The 26,197-nt window shown below is 40.7% G+C and overlaps 1 protein-coding gene across 2 annotated transcripts in view; it reads right to left on the bottom strand.

Annotated features, from left to right (window-relative positions):
• Window positions 1-22,406, bottom strand: part of GATB (glutamyl-tRNA amidotransferase subunit B) — a 56,602-nt gene extending 34,196 nt beyond the window's left edge. The window contains exons 1-3 of one of the 2 annotated variants that reach the window (XM_077300101.1): window positions 22,221-22,406; window positions 20,472-20,622; window positions 1,038-1,151 (exon numbers count right to left, since the gene is read on the bottom strand). In XM_077300101.1, the coding sequence (XP_077156216.1) occupies window positions 1,038-1,151; window positions 20,472-20,622; window positions 22,221-22,372 (417 nt within the window). In that variant the 5' untranslated portion in view covers window positions 22,373-22,406. The remainder of the gene's footprint in view (window positions 1-1,037; window positions 1,152-20,471; window positions 20,623-22,220) is intronic. The other variant, XM_077300100.1, reaches the window with a different exon arrangement.
• Between the last annotated feature and the right edge of the window lie 3,791 nt (window positions 22,407-26,197).

Raw genomic sequence — 26,197 nt, 5'->3', positions numbered from 1 at the left:
AATAAAACAATTTTAATAAATCAAAATCTGCAACCAGCCCTTCGTTTGGCACTGCACAGAAATAATAGAACTTTTGCATGTTTCAAGAAAATGCAGAACCACTTGTTCAGTTTCAAATTCCCACTTGGGAACAGAATCACTAAGCAGCCTAGAGCAACCCACTTTCTCTTGCAACCTAATCAACCTTGCAGGGTTTCTATAAGGCTAAAACACTTCTCTGTGCCCTTAGGATGGGATACAAACGTTGTAGCAGTAATAATAGTCTGCTAGTCAGGTTGAAGCACAGCCTGCTGAGTTCCATGACATTGCATTCCACCCTCTTAACAGTGGGCTTTTCCAGGATGAAGGCAAAAACCCTCAAAGGTCGCCAGCATTCTGGCTTTAAGCCAAGATGAGGACTCCTTTTAAAATATTAAAATGATAAATCCCGTGTAAGAGATTTGAACATACTAGCTTCACTTTATCAAACTCAATGAAGCCCAAAATCGATTCCCGGCAAGCTTGGCACTAATCTAAAAACAATTTGCAATGCCTACAGATACCACCAACCCGATTCCAAGTTTCTTATTTTTGCTTTAGCGATCAGTGGGATTTAAAAATAGGTGCACTTCATTTCAGATCTTGAAAATAAAAGAGGAGAACAAAGGCCCGCGATGTCTTTAGGACCATAATGTGTGTTTGTAATACATTCGCTTAAAATGAAATAATCAATATCAGACTGTCTGAACCCCAACAGACAATTAGTGGGAATGGGAAAAGTCTGTCCCTGGCAGCGCCTTCTCCCAATTCAATTACCCAAAAGCCATCGGAAACATGAGGCAGAGCAGTGGAGTCAGCCTTCAGAACAATCACCTTCAATCAGCAAGAGCAGGGCTACAGCTGCCAATTCATCAGGACACAGAGCTGCATCCAGCCAGAAGGGGCAAAACAGTGGCGGAGAACAAAAAAGCATCTCTTCTCCCAGCCTGTTCCCCCATCCGTTTCCAGATGCATCCCTCTTCCGATCTGCTGGGGGACAAAGCTCCATACATACTCACAGGCAGATCTGCATAGAAATAGTGTTTCCTGTCAAACAAGGACTTCTTGTTTATGGTGCAGTTCAGAGCAAGGCCAGTTGTCACTGCTGCTTCAACGCATCTCCTGTTGAGAACCTGAAGAAACATTACACACCACTTCACTCAGAGACGCAGTAGGAAACAAGTACCTCGCCCACAACCTCTTTTTGAAACCGTGTGTATTCGGTGCTGCCTCCAAGAGGAATTATCTCTTGTGCGTGGGCAGAATACAAGCAGCCACTAAAAAGCTGAAGTTTTACGTTAAAAGAAAAAGGTGGGGGGAGATATTCCTATGCCGTTCGGGCTTGGCTAAGTAGATGAGAAACTGCATGCAACTGCATTTGTAGGAAGGGCTGTGCATGTGGGAGATGGCGAGTTCATGATACAACACATGTTTTATACACACGACATATCTTGCCGTCTCATGCCTGGCACCTTTGTCAGGGTGTGTCATTAGGCGGGCAATCCTGGAGGATTCTTTGCTATGAGTATGGAAGGGCTTAGTTGGTTGAATGTGGGGGAAGAAGGCAAGAGTATGCAAAGTCTGTTTTGTGGTTTGGGAGGAAAGAAAGAAACTGCAAGCTGTCTTCTAGGAGAAATGGCAAACTAGGTATTAAGTGGAAGTCGTATTTTATTGTCTAGGTCAGGGGTAGTCAAACTGCGGACCTCCAGATGTCCATGGACTGCAATTCCCATGAACCCCTGCCAGTGTTTGCTGGCAGGGTCTCATGGGAATTGCAGTCCATGGACATCTGGAGGGCTGCAGTTTGACTACCCATAGTCTAGGTGCATGTGACAACAGCACGAAGGAACACACAAGCCAGGGGATCCCACTGGGACATTCATGTTATGACAAGTTACTGTTTCATAGCAATTTCCTAAGAAGTTTAGTATTTTGTCATGGTAATGTCACTTATTACAATATTGCTAACACTTACTGTGAGTATTCTGAATCTTTCAATTCATTATCTCAGTAGATATTTAATATCCCTCACAAGCAGTTTAGTTTCTTCCCACTACCGAATTATAGGGACTTTCAATATAATGAAACATCCCAGCTCCAGAAAAAAACACCACCACCACAGAGGATTTGCATTCCAACTAAGAAAAGGGTGATATGGATAATAAAAGCGTTTTATGGGGAATAATATAAATGGCAAGTGCTATCTGGTTTGACTATGAGCCTCTTGTGGCGCAGAGTGGTAAGGCAGCAGAAATGCTGTCTGAAGCTGTCTGCCCATGAGGCTGGGAGTTCAATCCCAGCAGCCGGCTCAAGGTTGACTCAGCCTTCCATCCTCCCAAGTTCGGTAAAATGAGTACCCAGCTTACTTGCTGGGGGGTAAACGGTAATGACTGGGGAAGGCACTGGCAAACCCACCCCGTATTGAGTCTGCCATGAAAATGCTAGAGGGCGTCACCCCAAGGATCAGACATGACCCGGTGCTTGCACAGGGGATACCTTTACCTTTACCTTTATCTGGTTTCACTGGAAATGATCAGCACCAAGAAAGGGTTACAAGAAAACCACAGCATCTGGCCGACAATGCTGCTATTTAATTGAACAACAGCTACCAGTCTCTTCGAAATTCTGATTTTTTATTTATTTATTTATTTATTTATCATACTTCTATACCGCCCTCCCTGGAGGCTCAGGGCGGTTTACATTATAACAGAGAACCATACATAAAACACTGTAGAACATGTACATCGATAACCAACAATTGCAACCAAACACAACACAGTATAACAGTAAACAATCGTAATACAAACAGGTCCAGGCTTGTTGATGGGATTCTGAGGGGGGTGGCTTATTGATTGAATTCTGAGGGGGGGGGGAGCAGGCGCCCTTGGTCGCTGTAGATTACGTCTGGTCTCGGCCAAATGCCTGGTGGAGGAGCTCCTTTTTGCAGGCCCTGCGGAACTGTTTAAGCTCCGTCAGGGCCCTGATCTCCTCTGGGAGCTCGTTCCACCAGGTAGGGGCCAGAACAGAGAATGCTCTGGCCCTGGTCGAGACCAGATGGACTTCTTTAGGGCCAGGGATCCTTAGCTGATTGGAGGCAGTAGAGCGTAGAGCTCTTTGGGGGGCATAGGCAGGGAGGCGGTCCCTCAGGTACACTGGGTCCTGACCGCGTATGGCCTTGAAGGTAATTACCAGAATTACCAGATTCTACCATGTCCCAAATTAGTACTTCACTAAAGTTATGGCACAAAGTTATCTAGTTATGGCACAATCCGTCAGCCACTCACTGCTAGATGCAACTCAGTCTGTGGCCTTTGGTCATGGATTAGCATTCTACTTAGGCTTTCTGGACTTAAGGCTGCCTGTGCATTGCCAGGAAATAGCCCCACCCTATTGACTAGGTGAAGGTGTAAGGTCTTGGTGCCAGTTTAATGTGGTGGCCTCTAATCTAATCTAAGAGTGATGGCCTCTAATCTACAGAACGGTTTGATTTCCCAACTCTTCCACATGCAGACAGCTGGATGACCGTCACAGCTCTGTTAGAGCTGTTCTTGCAGAGTAGTTCTGTCAGAGCTCTCAGCCCCACAAACCTCAGCAGGTATATGTTGTGGGGAGAGGAAGGGAACATAATTGCAAGCTACATTGAGAATCCTTTGGGTAGTATAAAGTGGGATATAAAAACTAACTCTTCTAGCTATGGCAATTCTGGTAGCAGGCGTGGGGAAGTTGAATTACTTCCCTACCCCCACAAAACAACAATTGGTAGAGAGAAGCCTGAATAGAAGAGCCAAGTGTTTGACTTCCCATTTCTCAAGAAAATGGAGTACCAGCATAGTCACTATGGCTAGATAAGGGCTTCTCAACTTTAACTGTATTGCTGTAACTGTGTAATGTTTGGGCTGAATCCTAACACTAGGCTTTCTCAACCAGGGTTCCATAAAACCCTGGGGTTGCTTGACAGCCCTGTAAGGGTTTCTCAAAGGGGTGGGAGTTAATTAATTTTTATATATTTTAAAAATCTGTTTGACCCCCCCTCCGAAAAGAGCCAATGATGGGCCTGGAAGGGGTGGGAAGGGGAGGGGCCCCGAGGGTACACAGCTATGCTTCCCAACCATATTGTTCATGATCGTGCCATTTCTGGGGTTTCTCAAAGCCTGAAAATTATAAACAAGTTCAGAAAGGCTGCCTTACACCAATGTGCTTAGATTTCTAAGATCTGTAAAAACTACCCTGCACTGCTGAAGCTTTCTCTTATGAATAAAATCCAATGTTGCTAATTCTGAATGGTGAGCAACTTTGGGAGGAGGGACTAAGGGAGCTGCTTCAGCTGTATATTATTTGGCGTGTCCTATTTAGACAAGCTGGGGAACCTGGATGCAGGATGATAGAAGTCCAAGTTGCCCTCCTATGGTCAAAACCAAACCTTGGTGAGGATTGAAAAGCTATATCAACCCCAGATTGGATTTTGGGAGAAAGGTAAAGAGGGGTTGGGGGTGTCCAGCTGGGCCCTTCACCCGCAGTCAATGGCAGCCCTTCAGAGATGTTGCCATGCACCAGGCTGTACCCTCAGTAGGATTTGTTACAACATGCTATCATGCAACAGCACTTTTGTATGTATCTCCTCATATCAGGAACTTTACACAGCTGTTTTAGAAAAAATAACTTGTTTCCCCATGACTAAACTGCATAAAGATGATCTTTCTCTCACACACCTCTTAACAAATAAGTGAAATCCTGTGTCAAAACTCAGCCTCTGTTTTCACTCTCACGCTAGCAGATGTCAATTTATTGATGCAGACGTTTTACTTTACAGAGCCCTTAGGATTTGGAATGGGGAAAAATCAGACTGAATGTTTGAAATTGCTAGGAATCACTGTGCAAAAGTTGATTTAAATTATTAAGATTTAGGGGTTCCCCCCCAAAAAAAATTTGTTCAGGATGTTTTAACATTTGATTTAGCTAGAATTTAATTAGCTCAGCTGTAAGGGTTCATGGCTACCTGAAATGTACTCCAAAGGGTTGCTGTTCTCAGTAATTTAGAATTGGGAAGGAATTATGACACACTGAGGGATAAGAGGTAGCAACAAAACAAAACTGAAATTACTGCAGTTCTGTGAGATGTCTCAATTCCAAACATTTCTTTCTCTACCTCCAGGCTTCTACAAAAAGAACAGTACCAGAATTCCCAGGACTACACCATTAACATTTGATCAGCTTGAGATGCCTACATACATCCTAAATCCATGTGTGGTCTAAATCCAGCAAGCAGAAGACCCCAATACAACACAAACTATTGATCTACCTAGGAATTGGGAACATAGATTGATTCTTTAAGAAATAAGCTAATCAGTAAATCTTATAAAATCCAAACTGACTATTCACCTGATTGGCCCTCCGTGGCAGTGTGCCACCAAGAGGGAGAACACTCTGCCAATGAGAGACAAATCAGTTCAAATTGCACTCTGCCAATGAGAGCCAATTAGTTCAAATTGCAGTTTGACAATAAGGACCAATTAGTTCTAATTGGCACTCTGCCAATGAGGGTCAATCAATTTAAATTGCACCCTGCCAATGAAAGCCAATCAGCTGCAATTGGAAATATTTCAGCCACCTAACTAGGATGCCATTAAATACTTAATGTAGCTACTATGGCTACCACAGTGTTGTTTATTAAGTAGACTAAGAAAGCAATTAGAGCTTAACCCCAAAATGCAGAGAATCCTGCCAGAAATGTTGACCAGCAGCAAAACTGAACCAATTAGTCCTGACTCATAGACCAGAATGAGAGACTGCAGATAATGTTGAAGGATTAATTTATTTTTGCTCAAAATAATAGTATCTTATATAGCAAGTGGTTCCACTTTCAGTAATTACCTTTATCTTCAAAACATTTCCTTCCCCACCAATTATTACTGCTTCAGGATGCTCATTTCTATCCACATTTTCCATTTTTAACCATTCAGATGTCCCAAACCCTTCATGAAATTTCAGTCTTCACTGGCAATTCGAACTTTACTACATAGCAACCCGAATAAAGCTAACTAATAAGCAAAAAAGGGTAGTGAAAGTCAATGCTAAAATCAAGGACAGCCAAATAGTGCCCAAGGCTAAATACTTGAAATCACATCCTACTGCAATAAAGATCTAAGATCTAAACATGCTGGAAAAGTGGGCAAATTAGAAAAAGATCCAATTCAATAAGGATAAGTGCAGAGTTCAACATCAGGGTCACAAAAATAAGAAGCATTCATAATGATGGAAGATACACTTCTGGGTAGTGGTTTATATGAATGTGATCTTGGGTACTTATGGACTATATGCTAAATTTGAACAGACAATGTGATGTGACAGTAAAAAATGTGAATGAAGTCATGGGCTGTATCAACAGAGGCAATACATCGAAATAGCAAGTTGTCATAGTCCTGCTACATACCGCATTGATCAGATTGCACTTGGAGTACTGTGTGAAGCTCTGAAGGCCTCACTTCAAAAAGGATGTGGACAAAATTGAGAGTACAGAGGAGAGTGACGAGGACCAGGTCCTATGAGGAGAGGCTGAGGAACTTGGGAACGTTCAGCCTGAAGAAGAGGTTGAGAGGGGATATAACTGCTGTCTTTAAGTATCTGAATTGTTACTTGAAAATGGGCAGGGAATGGTTCCTCTTGACAGCATAGGATAGGACCCACAGTAATGAGTTTAAACTATGTGTAGAACAGTACAGAGGGAGAAAATTGCAGTCAGAGTAGTTCAGCAGTGGAATAGTCTGCCTAGGGAGGCAGGGAGCTTCCTCTCACTGTCAGTCTTTAAGCAGCAGCTGGACAGAAACCTATAACAGATATTTTAGGCTGACTCTGCATCGAGCAGGGAGTTGGACTAGATGGCCTGGGTAGTCCCTTCTAATTCTTATGATTCCTGTGGGAAGAGCGGTGGGGACCTGAGCCACAGTGGACAAATGAGCAGTGGGATCACTGCCCTCTACAAGTCTTGTGACACCCAGATTGTATGTCTAATAACACTGATCCTTTAAAAGGCTGAGACCAGAGGAAAAATGTAAATTATCTATAGTAATGACACTGGAAATCAATTTTTATTTTACTTGATGAACTGAGTAAAGTAAACAACAAAACAAAATCAGAGTCCAGTGGCACCTTTAAGATCAACAAAGATTTATTCAAGGCATGAGCTTTTGAGTGCAAGCACTCTTCCTCAGACTATGAAGTCAAGCAAAGTACTGTTAGCTACTGGATGCAGCTTTCCCCAAGTCACCGTTGTTGAGTCATAGCAGTGGTTCCCAACCCCCGGTCCGGGGACCGGTACCGGTCCGTGAATCAGTTGGCAAAGGGCCGCGGCTCCTCCTCGTCCTCCTCCCTGGCTGCTGTCTTGGGGGCTGCCCTGCCACTCTGCTGCTGGCTCGCCTTTGGTGCTCTCTGGTGGCTGCCATAGCTGGGGCTCCCCCTCGGCATTGCACTGCACAGTTGCTGCTGGCAGCAACCCCCAGCAGGCGGCGGGAAGTCAGGATCACTGGCAGGAAAGCAAGTTGAGTAGGGGCTCAGGCGGCGGTGATGTCCCTCACCAAAAGACTACCCCCCCCGGGCCTCAATAAAACTGTCAAGCGTTGACCGGTCCCCGGTGATAAAAAGGTTGGGGACCACTGAGTTATAGGATCTCTCTTTTTGATGGCTAAAAATTTTCAAGGACTTTCCTAGGCTAATATTTTATGGGATCATAATCCCTTATATAAATAAATTTAGAGGGGGTTGCTTAGCAACCAATAGCATAGAAGTTTGAAGTGAACACTCTTCTGTGATCTCTCAAAGCCCAAGAAAAAAAGAGGGAAGAGGTTCCTCAATGAATGAAAATAAAACAGAGCTCTCTCTAACAGAGAGTTTCGGAACCTTGCTTAAAAGGTGAAGACCTGACTAACTCAGTTCCCTTGCCTGAGGAGAGTTCAAGCATTACAAAGCACAGCTGCAACAGGAGCTCAACCAAGATGGCGTTGTCTTCTGATACAATCAAAAAGCTGCAGCTATCCCAATACCAAAGAGAGATACTGAAGAGATAACCGCTCTAATTAAAGGCTACAAAGAAGATTAACTGAAATCCTCACCCTGAAGAAAAAACAACTGACTCTGTAAATACACTGGGAGAAGTGAAAAGTATTGCCAATGAGGCATTTAATGTCAGTGTCTCTATTAGACAGCAAGGCTGACAGCAGCAGAGGAGGAACTCTGAATAAAACTGAAGAACTCAGAAAACAGAAGTCATGGGAATATAAAACCCTTGATCAATTTTAGGATATTTCACTAACAGCTATTCTCTGTATGTATTCATGTTTCTATTTCGACTATTCTGCAGCCTCCAATTGTGGATCGGGAAAGTGCAGTCTCATTTTCATCATTTTTCATTATCGGTAACATTAGAAACTGTTTCCTTAAAGATGAGCAGTCTAAAGGGAATCACCCGAGTCTCCTCGGAAGCAGAAGTCATATTTTAAAGAGTCCCCTGTTTTTCTCCATGTCTGAAACCATGTCTTAAAAGACTGCAATAGAAACAGTTTTATAGCTCTTTTAGTACAAAAACTTAAAAGGTTTTCTGCTCTCTCTGCCCCCAGACACAAATCTCTTTCCAGTGTGTGGGTGCCTTCACGGATTCCAAAATCATCCAAGCCCAACCACAACTTAGTATAGAAGAAGAGGAGTAGGTTTTTACACCCTGCTTTTCTCTATCTTAAGGAGTCTCAAAGTGACTTATCTTCCAGACACCTTGTGAGATGAGTGAGGTTGCAAGAGTTCTGAGAGAAATGTGACTGGTCCAAGGACACACAACAGGCATCATATGGAGGAGTGGGGAATCAAACCAAAAAACAAAAACAAATTCCAAGTAAAAAGTTGGAAGAAACTGATTGAGGCCTTTAAGAACAATGATACCAGAGTCCTTGGTGAACTTGTATCAGATTGTCTCAATATATGTGTCCTACTAAACACCAGTATCTCAGTTGACATATGGAAAATTTATTTTTATAATATAGTTACCAAACAGGTAGCTGATTCTGGGGTGTTATAGAAAAAGAACACCACATTTATTTCATTTTTTCCCTTTCCCCATCTTTCCCCCCATCTTAAAGTGGCTTCGTTACTGTTTTTCAACTACCACCTTACTACTGCTCTATAGAGGAGGACACAGCACAGCTAAATGGCCATCGGTGTCATCCAAAGAGTACCACTCTTGATAAGATGCTTGAAATTGGGCAAAGTTCCAGGGACATACCCAATATCAGCTGAAATATTCAAGAGCAACCCACAATGGTAGATCACTTCATTTGAACCTCTAGTTACTTGAATCAACTTGAGACGTAAAATCTCAGAGCAATGGAAACCTGCTCTTATTGTTCCTATATTTAAAAAAGGCAAACAAGCAGATTCAAATAATTACTGGCCAATAATTCTGTTACCAGTGATCAGTAAATTATATGTACCTTAACTGTATTCTAAGTTAACTGACTGCATACACTCAATCAGTCCTGTGAATACAGCAAAAATGATTTAGATATGGAGACTCAGATTGATCACTGTATTTCCCCATGTTCTCCTTTATAATCAACATTCAACATTGGAACAGGTATGTGGTACTATTCCCAGTGGCACTTAATGTCTTAATACCATTACCTGGGGGCCATCTTTACAAGTTTTAGAATTTTCTGTTTTAATGTTCTGGTTGTTATTTTAGGGTTGTCCTGCTGTTTTTTGTTTGTTTTGTTCTTTTTTGTGGTCATCGTTACTTGGTTTTAAGCTTTATATTTTATTTATTTATAATTCAGCTTCTATCCTGCCTCCCATGGACTGGCTCATGGTGGCTAATGCTAACAAATATTGTTTTAAAATAATTGCAAGCTGCATTGGTGAACAGTGTAGAAATATTTGCAATAATAAATTGTAGTATTGCTGGAAACCAGCTTTCAAATCCCTAAAAGATTCAGGTTAAATAAAAAAAAATTGTTCCATGTCAAAAAAGAAAAAAGAAAAGTATCATGCTTAAAGATCTTCAGATACATCTATAGCTATGTTAAAAATAATTTACATTAACCACCAAAAAAGCAAGCAAAACATGTTTCAAGAAGGACAACGTAAGGCCATTTTAAAACCATTGCTGTCTAAGGGTAGAGAGACTGCATACCATTAGTGGTACTTCATGTGACCAAGACAAGATTGAGAATTCTCTTAATCACCGCACACATAGGAGTCAATGAGAAAGACAGCATAAGACATTTGAACCTGATAATATAGTTTCCTGTGAGATGGGAAGATGGAGAGGGGGTTTTGGTCCCAAACTAGATGACTTGGATTTTGAAATCTATGCAACTGTAGAGGTTAACTACAGAACACTGAAACTTAAATCTAATATAGATGTCTAGTAGCTATTACAAGTTCATTGATTCACTAATCTACCACAACGGTGTTGTTAGAAAACAGCTCTTGCATAATAAAGCCTTCAAATATCGGCATTTGTGATAAAGAGAAATTCAATAAAGGCAGTCCTGCATTACCAGCAGAAATTGGAAAAGAAATGTTCTTGATGCTCATTTTCAAAGGGTCTGCTTTGCTTTATATCAATGGAAGTGTAGGATCACTTTTAGTGATAAATAAACCCATCAGATTTAGCCCCCAGCCAACTCATACAAGTTACCATATATAATCACATAAGGGTTTTAGAAAAATTAATAATATACTATATTTTTATTCTATCAATGAAAAACTCAGATCACAGAAATATTTAGATATCAAGGTAAATGATAATCAAGGCTACAAAAACTCCTTTCATGGACACAAAAATCCTTTAATGTTAAATGGAATACTTTTTCCTCTTCTTCCTGGCTCTTCATGGTTCAGTCATCATTCCCTAGCTAATAGATTAATCTTCTAAATTAATTAACTATTGATATGGAACTTCAGGTTCGAAATAATTAAGCTGTACACTTCCTTTGTTTGACTTTTCCACCCCTCAGCTATAACAACTGTTGGCATGCAAGAGGGACTTGCTGAGGTCTCATTTTTCAGCTCATTTGGTATCCACTTTAGTCAAGATGAATTTTTATATCGATTTTCTACAATGAAAATAGATTGATACTGGTTAAATTCAACATAGTAATTTCCTAAAGGATGTGACTGATTACTTAGCACAGGAACATCAAATTCAAAGAGGCTGGAATATAAAAATTTCTACCAAGAAAATGGAAGAGGTTGGAACAACCAAAAGATTGTGGTTTACTGTTTGGGCATAGTGGAGATAGAACTGTGACAGAAAAATAGTTTTTAAAAAAACCTGCTACCCACTTTCAGTGGTTTTCCTTAGATCTTGTTTCTTCAGCTTTCTTTATTGGCACAAAACTCAGGCAACACAGAAAATAATAACAGCTAGCTTACAATTAATACTTGCATTAGGTAGCACAGTCTTACTTTCTTGCAATTGAGAGTCTCAATTCAAGCATCTTTTCTACAAAGCTGTAGTTGTCCACAGATGTAGGCCACTGAAAATCTAAGCTAGCCCATATTTTTCTGATTCTTAGGCCAATTTTAGTCTTTGGCATACTTGAGTCAGGCAATGACAATTAACCAATCTGTCTACATCCCTGATGGAACCCTTTGGAAAATTATCTCATCTCTCTAACTCTTCCCCTTACATCCCAAGACACTCTGGTTTTACATTCTGCTCTGCCCCCTGTTCTACAGAAGAAGCAATTCCAAAGTCATTTCTTTGGCCCACAAAGTTCAGTGGCTTCAAAGCCCTGAGGATAGTTCAATAATTTGATAGGAGTGACAAAGATGGCCTGATAAATCTCCCCTCCCTTGAGAATATTTTAAAATAAAAAAGCCATTAAAGTTTGAATTATACCTCAGTAGCATTATTTACTATTCCCAGAGAGGAACAAGAAAGGGAAGAATGGTGTAGTGGTTGGAGTAGCAGATTAGGATCTCAGAGACCCAGTTTCAAATCCCCACTCAGCCAGGAAATCAATGATGGGGAATGTTGAGCTAGTCACTCTCTCAGCCTAACCTGCCTCATAGGATTGTTGTGAGGATAAAATGGAAGGGGGGAGAACAAGCAAGCTGTCTTGGATCCCTGTTGGGGTAAAGATGAAGTAAATCAAAAAATGAATGAGTTAGAAAGGAGAAAATCTGCTACAATTATGTGATGGCATAAAATGAAGATTTCATAAGCACTGAAACAATTCCTATGAAAATATTTTAGTTTTCATCTATGAGTAGAGTTGCCAACCGGATCTGACCCAGACACGCCAGTATTTGTCCTTTCTTTCCAGGAAAACAAGTTAGAAAAATCAGACATAAATGTCCAGTATTTTCTAATAGGGTAGCCAAGAGATGCAACTGAGTGTGAATGAGACAGCCAAATCACAGCTCTGGCTTTCTCCAGCTATCCAGTCCTCAATTTCAGGAGTATAACAAGTTTGGCTTGTCTCAGCATTCTGTTCCTTGCCTGCCCCCTCTCAAAATGTTCCCAGAGGTTGCATTTTTGCATATTTTTAATATAGGAATTTCTTGCAGGAAGGAAGCCCTACTTTTAGTGCCATGATTCAGCTGCAAACATTACTGAGCTTTGAACATGTTGAAGTCTTTTAAATAATACACAATTGTGAAGGAAGAGCTTAGCCCCAGAAGGGTCAACATGCTGAGACAAAGAAGGAATAGAATTGGATAGAAAGGATAATGACAGAACATAAAAACATGACTACCTGGAGAACCAAAGCAGTCATGAGCTGATGGGTCTTGGGAAGTGTAAATCTCTTTCAGAACTTTTTATCACTTCTTGCCCACTAAGAGAATTCTCTACAGAATTAAAACTGTATCCCTCCATTCCTTTGCTTCTGCTATTTCATTTAATCCTTGCATTATCAGCAAGAAAACTTCCATTATCCTAATATAGCATTCCCCCCTGATTTCCAGTAAAATAGACTCTCCTCATCTATTTAAGGCTTCAGTTCTGTGCAAAGTTACATGGGAGTAAACTCCACAGAACTCAGTGAAAATTACTTTGAGTAAACATACATAGGTTCAGCCTAACTGTATTTAGCAGCATCACAAGTTATCAGCATGGCTTGAGCCTACCCATATACCAACTGAATGTTGTACATATACTGATAAATATTTACAATTTAAAATTTTTATTACTTAATGTATATTTAAATACATTTCTTAGTCAACTGAGAAAGAGGAGAACTCTCTAGTTGCTTGCCTTCTAATTTTCATAAGCCTCTTGCAGCATCATATACACCAGCCTTCCTCAACCTTTTTACCGTTTTGAGAAACTGCAGAAGTGGCACGTTTTTGCAGAATATGGTTAGCAAACATAACTGTGTACACACCCACCCAGTGCCCCTTTACTTCCCATTCCCTACAGGCCCAGCATTGGTCATTTTGGGAGGGATGGGTAGATTTACATGACTGTATATCGTCATATCATCTGATAATGCTTAATACTTAACTGCCACCTATTCAGGAAAGCCCTTCCAGGGCCATCAAGAAACCCCATGGTTTCATGAAACAGGCTGAGAAAGCATGACATACATACTTGGAGCAAGTCCTAAGTCCAGAAATCACATATTTACCAAGAAAACAGTGTTGCATTTACCTGTACCTGTTGTTCATTGAGTTGTCACTGGTGGGACACATGGGAACTGTGCAGGCATACAGGTCAGCCACCAGAAGATTTTCTAGCTAGTCCAATAACAGAGCAGGAGGAGCCCCGCCCAACCAAAGATGTTGGAGCCAGACACTAACTGAGACCCTGTCAAGTGTACCTGTATGAGTAATGGACAGTGGATGGATGCCTGTTCTTGACAGTAAAGGCAATCCATCTAGATATTTTCTGGGCTGATGCAGCCTTTCCCTTTGACGTTCCAGCAAAACCTACAAATAATTGTTTCTTGAACTCTTACTGAACTCGCTTGTTCTTTTAAAATAGCAAGGCACATTTCATATCTAATGCGTGCAGCTTCTTTTCTGCCTCAGACAACTGGTACAGGAAAATGGTGGGAATTGAGTCTAAATAAGATGAAATCTGAAACCTACCTTAGGTTAAAAATGAATGCTAGGCATTGCTAGGCCTATGGTCATGAAACTCTATAAATAGGTAATCAGCTCTAAGTGGTGTAATTTCCCCTACCGCCTTGCAGATATAATGGCACATAGGCAGAAAACTTTGAAAGAGAGATACTCCAGAGAACAAGCAGCCAAAGGTTCAAAGAGAGGTTGTATTAGGTGAGTCAAAGCTATGGTGGTACAATGGATGTCCTCAGCAGATATAAGTTATTGAAGCCATTGAGGAATCTTTTAGAAACCTCGTATGAAAATCAGGATTTCTCCTCCACAGAAACCACTGTTAAATGTTCTTTATCAGATGAATTTTATAGGCCAGAGTCTTTCAATCACAATAAATATTCCAATATTATCAACAATGGACAGGTGATGGGAAACACCTTCCTATTTCCCTAACCAAACTAGCAAATATCTCAATTTAAGGGTATACAAGATCCTAGTTGAAGATTTGTGAGCATTAACATGAATATTAATTACAGAATTGGAAAAATATTTATCTCTGGTTTCAGCAACCAAGCAGTTAGGGGCAGGCTCTCTATCCCTGGATGAGGAGTGTTTTAACTCACTTCTAGTTGTATATTACAGTTGATGCTACCCCTCTTGCCACCTTTTGTATGGGCTTCCTGAAAAATGTAGAGGTTCAAGTAGTATTTCCACAGCTTAGAGGCAAAATTTAGAAATCCTCACATAGATATCAATAGTCTTGACTTTAAAAGAATGAGATTTATACAAGCTCCTATTATTTAACTTCTAAAGTACTCCTTTCATCTGTTATCTTTAAAGCAGGGAGAATTTCAGCTCTAAAGTAACAGAAAATAAATCACATTTTAGAAGTACACAACTAACGTGAAACTCCAAAGATGCTCATGCATGCAAAAATGCCCTCTTAAAACAAAAAATCCAATATATGCATTGCTAAGAAGAAATACCAGTCGCAGCTAATAAAGGTAATACTAAGGCTAAAGAATAGAATCCCGTATCTACAGCTGACCAGAAGTCTACATCACCTTCTGACACTCAAGTACTAATATTTTAATATATTCACTTTCAACTTTTATCTCCCAAACACTGCCAGGAAAAACATTTTTCCCCTCCTTATGCTGATAAAAACCTTTGTTGGAGGTGAACAAGAACAGATGACAAATTTTTCATTAGGTTAGTCATCAGGCTGACTACTAATCAGGGGCTCTTATCTCAAAAGAAGCCTGTTTCAGCTTACGCTCCAGATTTCTCACAGGGAAACACTAAAGGAAAACTCTAAAAGCGACTATTTTCCCCTTAAAATGTACAGAACACTACAAGAATTCAGCAAGATATTTAAAAACCTACATATTGAGTAGCAAACATTATAGAATCCCTTTGGCAGGGTAAACTTGAAAGTCACAAGGGAAGACGCAAGCTTTTAAGTTCATTGGAACCGTTCTTTAGGCTAGATGTTAAGCCAAAAAGGGGAAGGGGGAGCCAACAGAAAATAATGACATTAGCTATCCTGAAAAGCTCAAGTACATAATTTGCGGTGGTCTAAAGAGGAAACGGAGAAAATTCCAAGCAGATTTCCGCGCGCAGATTATGTGGTGGTGGAAAGTGCAGTTCAATCACAGCTGACTTATGGTGACCTGTAGGGTGTTCAAAGCAAGAGATATTTAAAAGTGGTTTGTCTCCATGTCACAACCCAGGTATTCCTTGGAGGTTTCCCATCCAAATGCTTGTTTAATTTCTGACTTCTGACAAGATCATCCTAGTCTGGGCTATCCAGGTCTGTGCTGGATGCCAAAAAGGCATCTCAGGTTGCAGCAAGGCACTCTGAAGTTAAGGAGCACTATTTAGAAAACACAAAGGCAGCAGTTAATTGCAACTGCCTGTCTATGGCTCCTGGTTTTATATTCTGCTGAACTCAAAAGCTTGCTCAGTATGCTGCAACTCCATATTTTGTACCATGTGACTGAGAGAGCTGCTTGCAGTTTTTGGCAACTCAGGGGCTCTCATTTCCTATTAATTTTGCAGAAGATTCTTAGGGGGAAAAGAGAGTACCTCCTAAATTGTCAGTGTCAAAGTTTAGAACAAATCAGAGTGGTCTGCCAGACTGCTCTGCTGTAAAACCAAATCAAAAGGTGTGTTCTTTATTTAAAAACTAGTCGCACTGTATCCTGCCTATCCTCTAAGCAATCCCCGTAGCATCCTTGAAGGAGAGGTTGGTTGAGACATAGTGACCAAGCCGGCCAAGAGACAGGGCTGCAGGACGTCATTTTTCCTGGGCCTGGGTTGATCCAAAGAGCCCTGAAAAGCCAAGTACTCCACCTGCCTCATTCGCTCTCATGCTCTCACCCAGCACGATGCCTGTAGGGCTTCAGCAAAAGCTACCGTCTCTCTAAGAATCAATAATTGCTCACTTCAGCGCCATGGTTCACTTGAAAATACAGAGTCTCTCCTGGAGCAAGAGAGCACTTGCTGTGTTTTTCCAGTTAAACAAAGAGTTACAGTGAACAATTATGGATTCTTAGAGCAGCTTTCACCCCACTGCTTCTGCTCCATTAAACACTGGTGAGTTTTCCCTTCCTCTCTTGTGTTTGTTTGCTCATCCTTTGAATGGGGAAAGGGCATATGAAGCCTCTTCCCAGACAGCCCATAGCTCAAGTAATTTGTTCAAAACTATATAGCATGCAATCCTCCCTTCGCTACTTATATGACGATCATGTTTGGTGTGGCAAGACTGGCCTTTTGTACAAGGAACATATCAAGCATGAAGGCGGCCACTGTCTGCAAGCATGTAGCAATCATCTTTTGATGTAGCCCAGCAGAGGTCCCCTGCATGTATTCAGTGTGTATTTAGAAATACATTTGCCCTTGACACATTACTAACTTACTGGGGGAAACACTATTACTGTGTGAAGCAGCCAACCATGCACTCTATGGGGATTTTAAGATAGAGCCTGTTGCAATCATCCCTATCTGCCCCTCATGCATCAAAACCAGCTCACTATCTCTTGCTCCACAGCACTCTACTCTTCTTCTCTCCTGGAGCTGGCTACTTGGATGGCTAGCAGCTGTTATCTCTTTCCTTATTCAGACATCAAGAATTGCATCCAGAAACTTTGTTGGGCACCACAGATGGTTACTGCTTTATTTGCCAGCCCACAAGTTTCCCAGAATGAACTAAACAGTCCAATATGAACAATGAAACCAGGAAAAGGCTTTATACAGACTTTCAAAGGTTTTTTTATTTACGCTTGTTCAAAGCAAAGGACATTCAGAGGTGGCTGACATTGTCCTCCCCTGCACTGCAACCCTGGGCTACTTTGGCGGTCTACAATCTAAATGCTAGCCAGGGCTGTTCCTACTTAGCTTCTGAGATCTGATGAAATCGGACTTGCCTGGGCTATCCTCATTAGAGCATTCATACTTGCTCAGGCAAGATTCACACAATAAGCCACAGTTTGTCAATACGGGAACAAGCTTGGGAAAAGAGGGGAGATCATCAATCGTACATGCTCCCCAACCCAACTTAGAAACCTATTATCATGTCTGACCATATTTTATAGGTGCACTTCAAACCAAAACCTATGTTGTTTTCTTCCCTCCATCCCAGGATTAAACTGCAATTTGGAAGCCAGCGGTGATGCCCCTTGTTCTCCTAACACAAAGTTCCTACTACCCTCGACAGCATCTCTTCTTCATGAGCTGCTATCAGTAAAAGGTTGAACAGCGGCAGAATAGTTATAAGTATAACCCCCCCCCCTTGGGGTCTTCTTCAGTGGTCTAATATTTAATGTACTCGTGATATAATGGGGACTATAAGGTGGTAAATAATATGAATGGACAGGCTCCCACACTAATGAAAAGGATCCAAATATATCTCTTGGAGCTACATTCCATGAGACATCAGAATACACTCAGGCACAGAGAGGGCATCTACAAAGATGGCATTTTGAAGAATGAATATTTTAACTGGGGGATCCAAGAGATATATTTGGATACTTTGATGAGACTAGATCTTTGAAGTTAATCAATTACAAAAAAACGATAGACAAAAACTCCTTTACATGTCAATTCTTTTCACCCATTTCATTTAGATTTAATTTACTTTACAGACAACTTTTATGGTTGAAATGAATTTGCTACAATAATCCAGGTTACAACAAAGAAGCAAACAAATTAGGTGACCAACTAATACAAAGAGGATATCCTGAATATGTCATCTGAAATGCCGAGAGGGCATTTCTCCATCTTTCTCCAGGGCAGAATTATTTAGGAAGAAAACAAATAACAGAGGAACCCATCAATTTACATTTTCTTTGCAATTTACACCATTGGCAACTGAGATACGTAAGATCATATGTACACATTGGCATTTACTGCACAACATACGTAGTTGTTTGGATCGACTATAATAGGTTTTTGTCAAATTGTTTCCTTGAGGAACATTCTGATAAAAGCTGATTCACTGAAACTACTGGCTACCAATACACAACCTAGAGGTTATTTCAAATGTGGTATGTGCATTATATGTAAGTTCTGTTTGGTGAATAATGTTTCTGAAAGACTAGTAAATTATAGACTCCAATTAGAACATTTCAGTACGTGCTCAACATAACGGATTTGGAAGGAATTATCTGTGCATGTAATAAAATTGATTTAGGGATTAGTCAGAGGGCTGTGAAGACCAGAACCTGCAAACACAGGTCTAAAATAAAAAACAACTAGATCCACCGTTAGCCTTACATTTTCTATATGTAGGCCATACAGAGGATGACTTCAGATTTCTGGTTCTTGAAGTATTGCAACCCAACAAATTTATTAATGTGGACATAAAGAGTTTTATTACAAGAGGCAGCCATGATTTTCAGGCTTTGAATGCTGGTTCCCCATGGTCTTAAGACATCTTTTGATTTATCATGTTTTGTTTAGGTTGCTTGGAGTAGGAGATATCAGAGCCAATATGTACATACTAAGAAAATAATAATTCATATTTTTTTTGTAAATCTGAATTGCATGCAGTGCTCTGTGAACATAATGTAACTGATGTGACCATGTATGATAAGAATGAATTGTTGAGTTTGCTATATGACTAAGATTTAGGATGGTGCACTTTTAAGTTTTCTTTGCCAATATCCCTGAGAGATACTCCAAAATAGGTTTGTTAGATCAGTTAAATTAATGACTGGAGCACAGGTACATGCTGCGGCAGTAAGATTCCTATAGTCACATATATTGGTAAAGACTACTTATGTGGAACAACTCATAACATTAGGTAATTGGAGGGTATTGCTTTCTTGTTTTTGGCATTCCATTTGTTTGTATTTGTTTTTACCTATCTGTTTGTAATTGTTACATTGCATGTTTTAGAACTTGTTTGAAGAACTAAAAAGAAAGACCCACTCCAGAAACTCTGACTTTTACAAGTTTTATCAGAATAAAAGAAAAACATTTTACACAAGTTTCTCTGCATGAAATTTATTTCATGTTGATGTTTAGAGCCAACACAAATTCTTGTTTTGGTTGCTAAGCAATGGTAAAGACATGGGATTCCGCCCTCCCCCACCCGTGAATTTCATGCCCCCCTGTAGTGATAGTATAATGCAGAGCTAAAAATGAGGAGGCTGTTTTTATTAAAGAGAACAAGGTGGTAGTAAAATGGAATTATTCAAGAGGATATTTTACAAAGAGACAAGGACTGTAGTTTATGGATCTGCATATTACATGCATTTTAATTTGTTTTTATAACTTTTTCTAATTTTTTCAATCCAATTTTTCCATTTCAACCTTGTCATAAACATATTGACACACGAATACATTCAAATCAACATAATCTTGTAGTTGTCTAAAAAACCTTTCAAACACCTTGGGGGGGATGACATCTTAACCTCTTTAAACTATGGAAGTCAGCAGAGAAAAATTGGAGCCTGATTAAAATCAGACTGCCATACGAGTGAAGGGAATTGATCTGTTTCCTGTTGTGGCAAGAAAAGCAGAAGGATCCATTCATGCTGCTGGGCTTCTACTTTAAAATAACTTTGTTAAGTATAATATGGAGTGATATTTCTATAACTTTATTGCCCATGTGAGATCTCTTTTCAGTCTCCGACATGCAATCAATGGCCCCAGAGATGGAGGAGACATGAGTATAGCAGCCAACCACACATGTGCTCAGAAGCACAGAGTCTACATGTGCAGAAAATGTGGGCATGTAAAGTTTGTCCCTGCAACTGGTAGTATTAAAAAAGTTGTGTAATGTGAGTAGAGGTCTTATGTAATTTCCCCCAAAGGAAATTCATGAATGGGAAAGAACGCAGGAGTGGGACCATTTTCTAATTCAAGATTATAACAAAGATTGAGTTGTAACTTACTGGTAGAGTTCCCGGTAGAGAAGCATCAAAGAAAGAGACTAAAGAATTCGGTGGTGATGCAAACTGGACTTGTGAACCAGAGAAGAGCTTTGAGTTGGAGGAGATCTGTGCGTGAATTTCCAGGCCCACCACAGCTGCCCAGGGAACATCACTTTAAAACAAAAAACGGTAAGATTGTTTTCACTGACTGTAGAAAGATACTTTGAATTTCTTGATCAGCTTAAAAATATAAATGGCAGAAATCTTGCCATTTGACAGCATGTTGTAGCACACTGCAAGTCCACCAATGATGAGTGCTGAGAAGTATAGTGTAACACAGCAAAAATGTCAAACAGCAGCACACCAAAAAAAGAGTACACCACATAAAGGCAAGAAAAAACTCACATCCTGAAGGTCTTAAATGAATTTAAACTGAATGTTTCATAAGTTAAAGTTTTACCTAGTGAGTAAAGATTTATTGGACTGGTGCCCAATTTGGTACCCAATAGTAATTATTAAATTGAAAATAAATATAAATATTAATTGCTTTTCTTCTAAGTTGAAAAAATTTCCAACAGGCAGGTGGTATATTCAATTATGCATATCCTGTCAGATGGTCACTTTCAAGCAGGGAGAGGTGCCTCTCCAGAGCACAGTTAGCAATGTATTAGCATAAACATCTGAAGTCTGAAAATAGAGAAATGATTTTTAAACTCAAGTGCTAGTTATCTGAGCAGATGGAACATGAAGAAGCATCTCCCTATCCGCTGAAAACTCTCACATCTATAACTCAAATATGGGCAAGAGAACAGAGTCACCTTTACTGTATGAACTGCTTGACAGATTCGGTAAATAATTACTTTGGCTTGCAAAAAGGAAGACAGCAATACAATATTTCACTAGTAAAGTCAAGTTATGCCACAGCAATGTCACAAGTACTTGGATCAAGTTCTGAAATACAAGTGACAAAAAAGCTCTCAGCAAATAGATCAAATGTAGTGTTACTTTCAAAGACAAAAAATTCAAAACATACCAATGGGGGCATGTTTTATTATAACAGTATTATATGTCTCAAACCCTGGAAATGCTTGCACAAATTAAAAGGGTGAACATGCCTTTATAACCTATTTAAAGTGCAAAACTGCTTTTTTTGCCTTTAGTGATGCATGAAAAAAATCAATGTAAAAACAGCATCATGTCTGCCTTTCACTATATAATGATAAGCCCTGTTTATTTATAACTGCCCTGCTGATTTTAGTGAAACTGTCTGTTGCAAACAGGGCATTTCCTATAATCATAAGATGAAGAAAAACACACAGATTAAACACAGAAACATTTGCACGTTTTCAGCCCTAACACTGACCATTTTTTCTTTAAACAGCACCCGGGGAAATGCCCTCTGTAAAGCAGCTATCGAGCTACACAGTTCCCTGAGTCACCAGCTGGTACATAAAAACATCTTTCCACTTGAATCCCGCTAATATCTACTCCCTGTATTCTCACACTTACTTTACTTCCATTTCTATATGAAAACAAGCTAACTGGAATATTTATGCATTCTCATCGCGACCTTCAACGTATACTTGCAGATAATGGATAGAGATCCTAAATATTTAACAGACCCCCTACCTCCCCCCGGTAACCTTAGGAAACGGAGATGAAAGAAGCGGAAATAAAGCGTAGAAGCAGAGGCAAACGCAAAATAAGTACTAGACTTTGAACCACACAACTCTAACCAGCAGTGCATGAACCCCGGTTATCCCATCATACCGATTCTGTTTCGCTACAGTCTTGCTCGAGCTACTGAAGAGTTGACTCGCAAGCACCAAACTTTTCCGGCAGCGAAACTCGGCCACGTTCCCAAAGCTGAACTTCCGAGCCCGGAACCAACTGCGGCCACAGCCTACCGTGGGAGCCGCCATATTGCCGGGACCTGGGGAGCGATCAGATGATCCGCTATTTCAGGCAGTGTCTCCTGGGAAATGTAGTACCGAAAGCACATAGGCGCACGGAGAAAGAGAAAGGCTGGGTGACTAAGAAAACTGCATTTCCCGTCATGCACGGCTACAATAGCCGCTCTTAAATCCATTGAGTACCGGGATAGCAGTAGTAATAGGAGGGAATGAATTTAGACGCGGGAGTGGCAAGGGACTACGCCGACGGTTCACGCTCCCTCTGGCGGCAAGCGAGTGGGGCTATGATGGGAAATGAAAGGCACGCGAGGAGTCCCCGGCTGCGGGGTAGCCTGCTTTCCACAGATTATCTTCTGCTTTGTGGAATGAGACCACAGGGTCGTCTTAATTCTGCACTTGGTTACCAACAGCACCCAACATAGTGTCCGTCTCCCTCCCCGCCCCGCAAGTTTACAGGCATGGCAAGAAGTGTTCCTGCACACGAAAGCTTATATCCAGAATGGTGCCAGTGGACTCAAATATGACAAGCATCAAGGATCGGTCTGTTGTGATCTGGGCTGCCCCTCTCTCGCCAGAAAGGGAGGGGGTAGTGAATGCTGACTGCTAGGGAAGAGGCTGAACTCATCAAGAACAGAGCTGTAGCCAGCTGCTCAGGCTTGTGAATTACTTTATTGATGGCAAGTAGTGAAGCGTGATTGTCTTTCTTGTGGGTTTTTCTTTCTCTACATTCTAAGCTGATTTGGGTCTACTGCGCACTATTTTATTTGTTTACATTATTTACCATATGCCTTTTGCCCTGAGACGTGAGATGGATTACACAGAATAAGGCAAATCAACAACAGGATGGGTCACCCAATAAACTATGAAATAAGAGTTTGAATTGTAGAAGTCTGGAACCGACCAGAAATGTGAAACTGAGCAGAGGCAAAGCCTCAAGTATTAACTTGATGTGTTAAAAAAATGCAAAAAGTACATAATAGGATCCGACTCTCAGTAATAGACACTCCATAGAAAATGGGTTAGAGGTGTCCTAAATAAATAAGACTTTAGTGCTTCTCTACTCTCTTAGATCTGATATTCAAAGATACATTATCCTTGGATCTGGACATGAATAGCTATGGATTATCCTATCCTGGAAATGAAACTAAGTGTCAATAGCTGTCTAAAAGTTTTCTTTCAGGAAATCCTGGATGTTAATTATATGGGGGGTGAAATATGAATCCCACACATCCCTATCTGCATTTCATCTCATAAGGCTTTTCAAATATCTGTTATGTCCTATCTGGCAAGACATCTGACTCCAGGACTTTCTTAAACATGGATGCCTGCTCAACATTAAACAACAAGTGATCGGCATTGAGATCATGGCCCGAGACCTCAGCTTTTCTATACACCTCATTTTAAAATGAACAGCTTGATCAAGAATTTTGGTGATCTTGAAAATTTGCACTCTGTTTTGGCTAGTCTTAACAAAAAGGTTGTTTTTTCATCTAGATCTTAAGCCCAATAGGCTATTCAACCATACTAACACAGCAATATAGCAAAAAAATATTGCTGTTCAATATTCATTAAAAACAAATGATGTCTAATTGTAACTGGTATATATTTGCATACATCTAATGTTATATTAAAATCCAGATCAACTAACAGAGTCATGATAGAAGAATGAGTAGGCTTCTTAATCAGATGATCCAGATATTTTCCTCTCAGGTTTGAATACATTATACCGTAAAAGAAGAAATGTTCAATAGTTTCTACGGAAGACCTATCACAAATATTAATCATCCATATAAGCCAGCAAGTGGGAGCGATTTCATTCTTGCAAGGAAAAAGATCTCTGATAATATGGTACCATATTACTATAGAAATAATTTGGTAACTGGTATTGATTAAAGTAGAAATATCCAAGTATATGGGTGAACATGAAGGGTCAGAGCTGAATTTCTTGTTTAGCAGCACACCACAAGCAGTTCTGCTTGATAATAAGATGGATGAGAGAAGTAGCAAACAGGATAGTTTTGAGAATAGATGACCAATTATTGGCTGAAACCACAAGTCAGACACTAAAGATGCTGCAGAACTATCAGAATATAGGGCAAAGGTGAAGAGACAGCTAATAAGGCTTGCACAGAAGTATGGCTAGGCTTATTAGCACAGCAGAATCACTGCTCCTGGGCAGACTTAGAGCTCATTTAAATATACATGTGATTTTATGAAGCTGTGTGTTTTGGGCTTATGGGAGAAGAGAATGTGAGTCCTACCAGGGATTGACCCTGGGACAGGGACAGGGCAGGTGTTAAGTAAACTAAAAGTATAAAAATCTTCCTTGAGTTTGAAAGTTCGAGAGAGTTTCCATCCCAAAGAGTCCATCCCAAAGAGGGCAAAAACCTCCTCCTATTTACATAAAGTATTCCTCTCTCTGAAGACACTTTGGATTGGAGTCTGTGAATTGGCCTGACAAACATATGTGCCACTTCCCCTCCTGAATACCACACTGTTCTTGCACCACAAGGTCACTACTAACCAAACTTCCCTACACCAGTCTTCCATACAAGATTAAGCAAAAAGAAAAAGCTTGGATTTCTTGATATTAATTACCAGGTGCTCATCAGCACAATATTGAATGAAGATCTCAGTTGATTGACACAGTTCCACTCTGGTTACTGATATCAAACCCATGTTGTCTTCATATAGCATGACTGGAATCAGATGAATCTCTATGCTGCAAAATCAGCATATTCAATCTAGGACTAAATCGTTAATGTAGAGATTAAACAAGGCAGGACCAAGGACACAACCTTACCTTGCGCCCCCATGTCCTCTGTGGGAGCATATACAATGAACTGTAATCTAAATCTTATAATAACAACTAATTTTTAAAAGCAATATAACTAGTGTAGCTGTCCTGAATAGCTTCTCCGAGAGTCTGTCCTGAAGGACCTTATTGAATACAGATTTTAGATCAAAGAAGGCAACATATATGTTTGCTTATAGTATATTTCTCAGCCATGTGTGCAAGGCCCACACAATGGTTGGGTGTTGACATACCTCAGGGTTGTTATGAGGATAAAATGGAAAAGGAATGTTATCAGTAGGCTAAGAATTTCGCTGTGAACACATTCAGTGGTTGAACTTACCATGTTTGCAGGCAACAATCAGATGTGACCTGACAACTGGTCTGTTTGATTAGTGCAGAGCAGGTGCAAATGCCTGCCAAACTGGTCTGCATCAGGTTTCTGCAAAACCGCACATGCAGAGGGATTCTGCTGATTCAAACTGATCAGCATCCATTAGCATTACTAATGACTATTTAGCCAAACCCAAAGGGTAGGATTTCATTATCTATTGATGATTGATTTATATTATTTACAAGCTTCAAAGCCCATTCCTAAGAACGGGCCTTAAAAGGGTCCCCTCCCCGGGCCCCTAGCCTGGCAGCTTAAGGTGGCCTTGGGTGGCAGCTCGCAGCCAGCTCGTTAGCAGGGCCAACAGAGCACCTTAGCAGTCAGCTAGTCAGCAGGCCGGGAGGCCCTCATCAGCAGGCCCAGCCTAGCAGGCCAAGAGGCCCTCCACCACGATCCTTTGCCCAGGGCCTCTCCCCTTACCTGCTGCTGGCTCCAGGCACTGAGGCATCTGAGAGCAAAGAGGTTAAAGTCCAGAGACGGAGGGCGGGAGCTGCAGGAGCATGGCCAATCAGGGCAAAGCTGGCTGCACCCTGATTGGCCCTATTCCAACTTGGGCAGCCGGACACGTCCCACCCCCTAGGCTGTTTCATAAATATATAGAGGAACAACAATGAATAAGGATGAGTGGTCTGAACTGGATTATCCCTAA

Source organism: Paroedura picta, chromosome 10 (assembly GCF_049243985.1).
Source record: "Paroedura picta isolate Pp20150507F chromosome 10, Ppicta_v3.0, whole genome shotgun sequence".
NCBI lineage: Eukaryota > Metazoa > Chordata > Lepidosauria > Squamata > Gekkonidae > Paroedura > Paroedura picta.
Note: the sequence above shows the minus strand (reverse complement) of the source record. Positions and strands in the feature narration are given on the sequence as shown.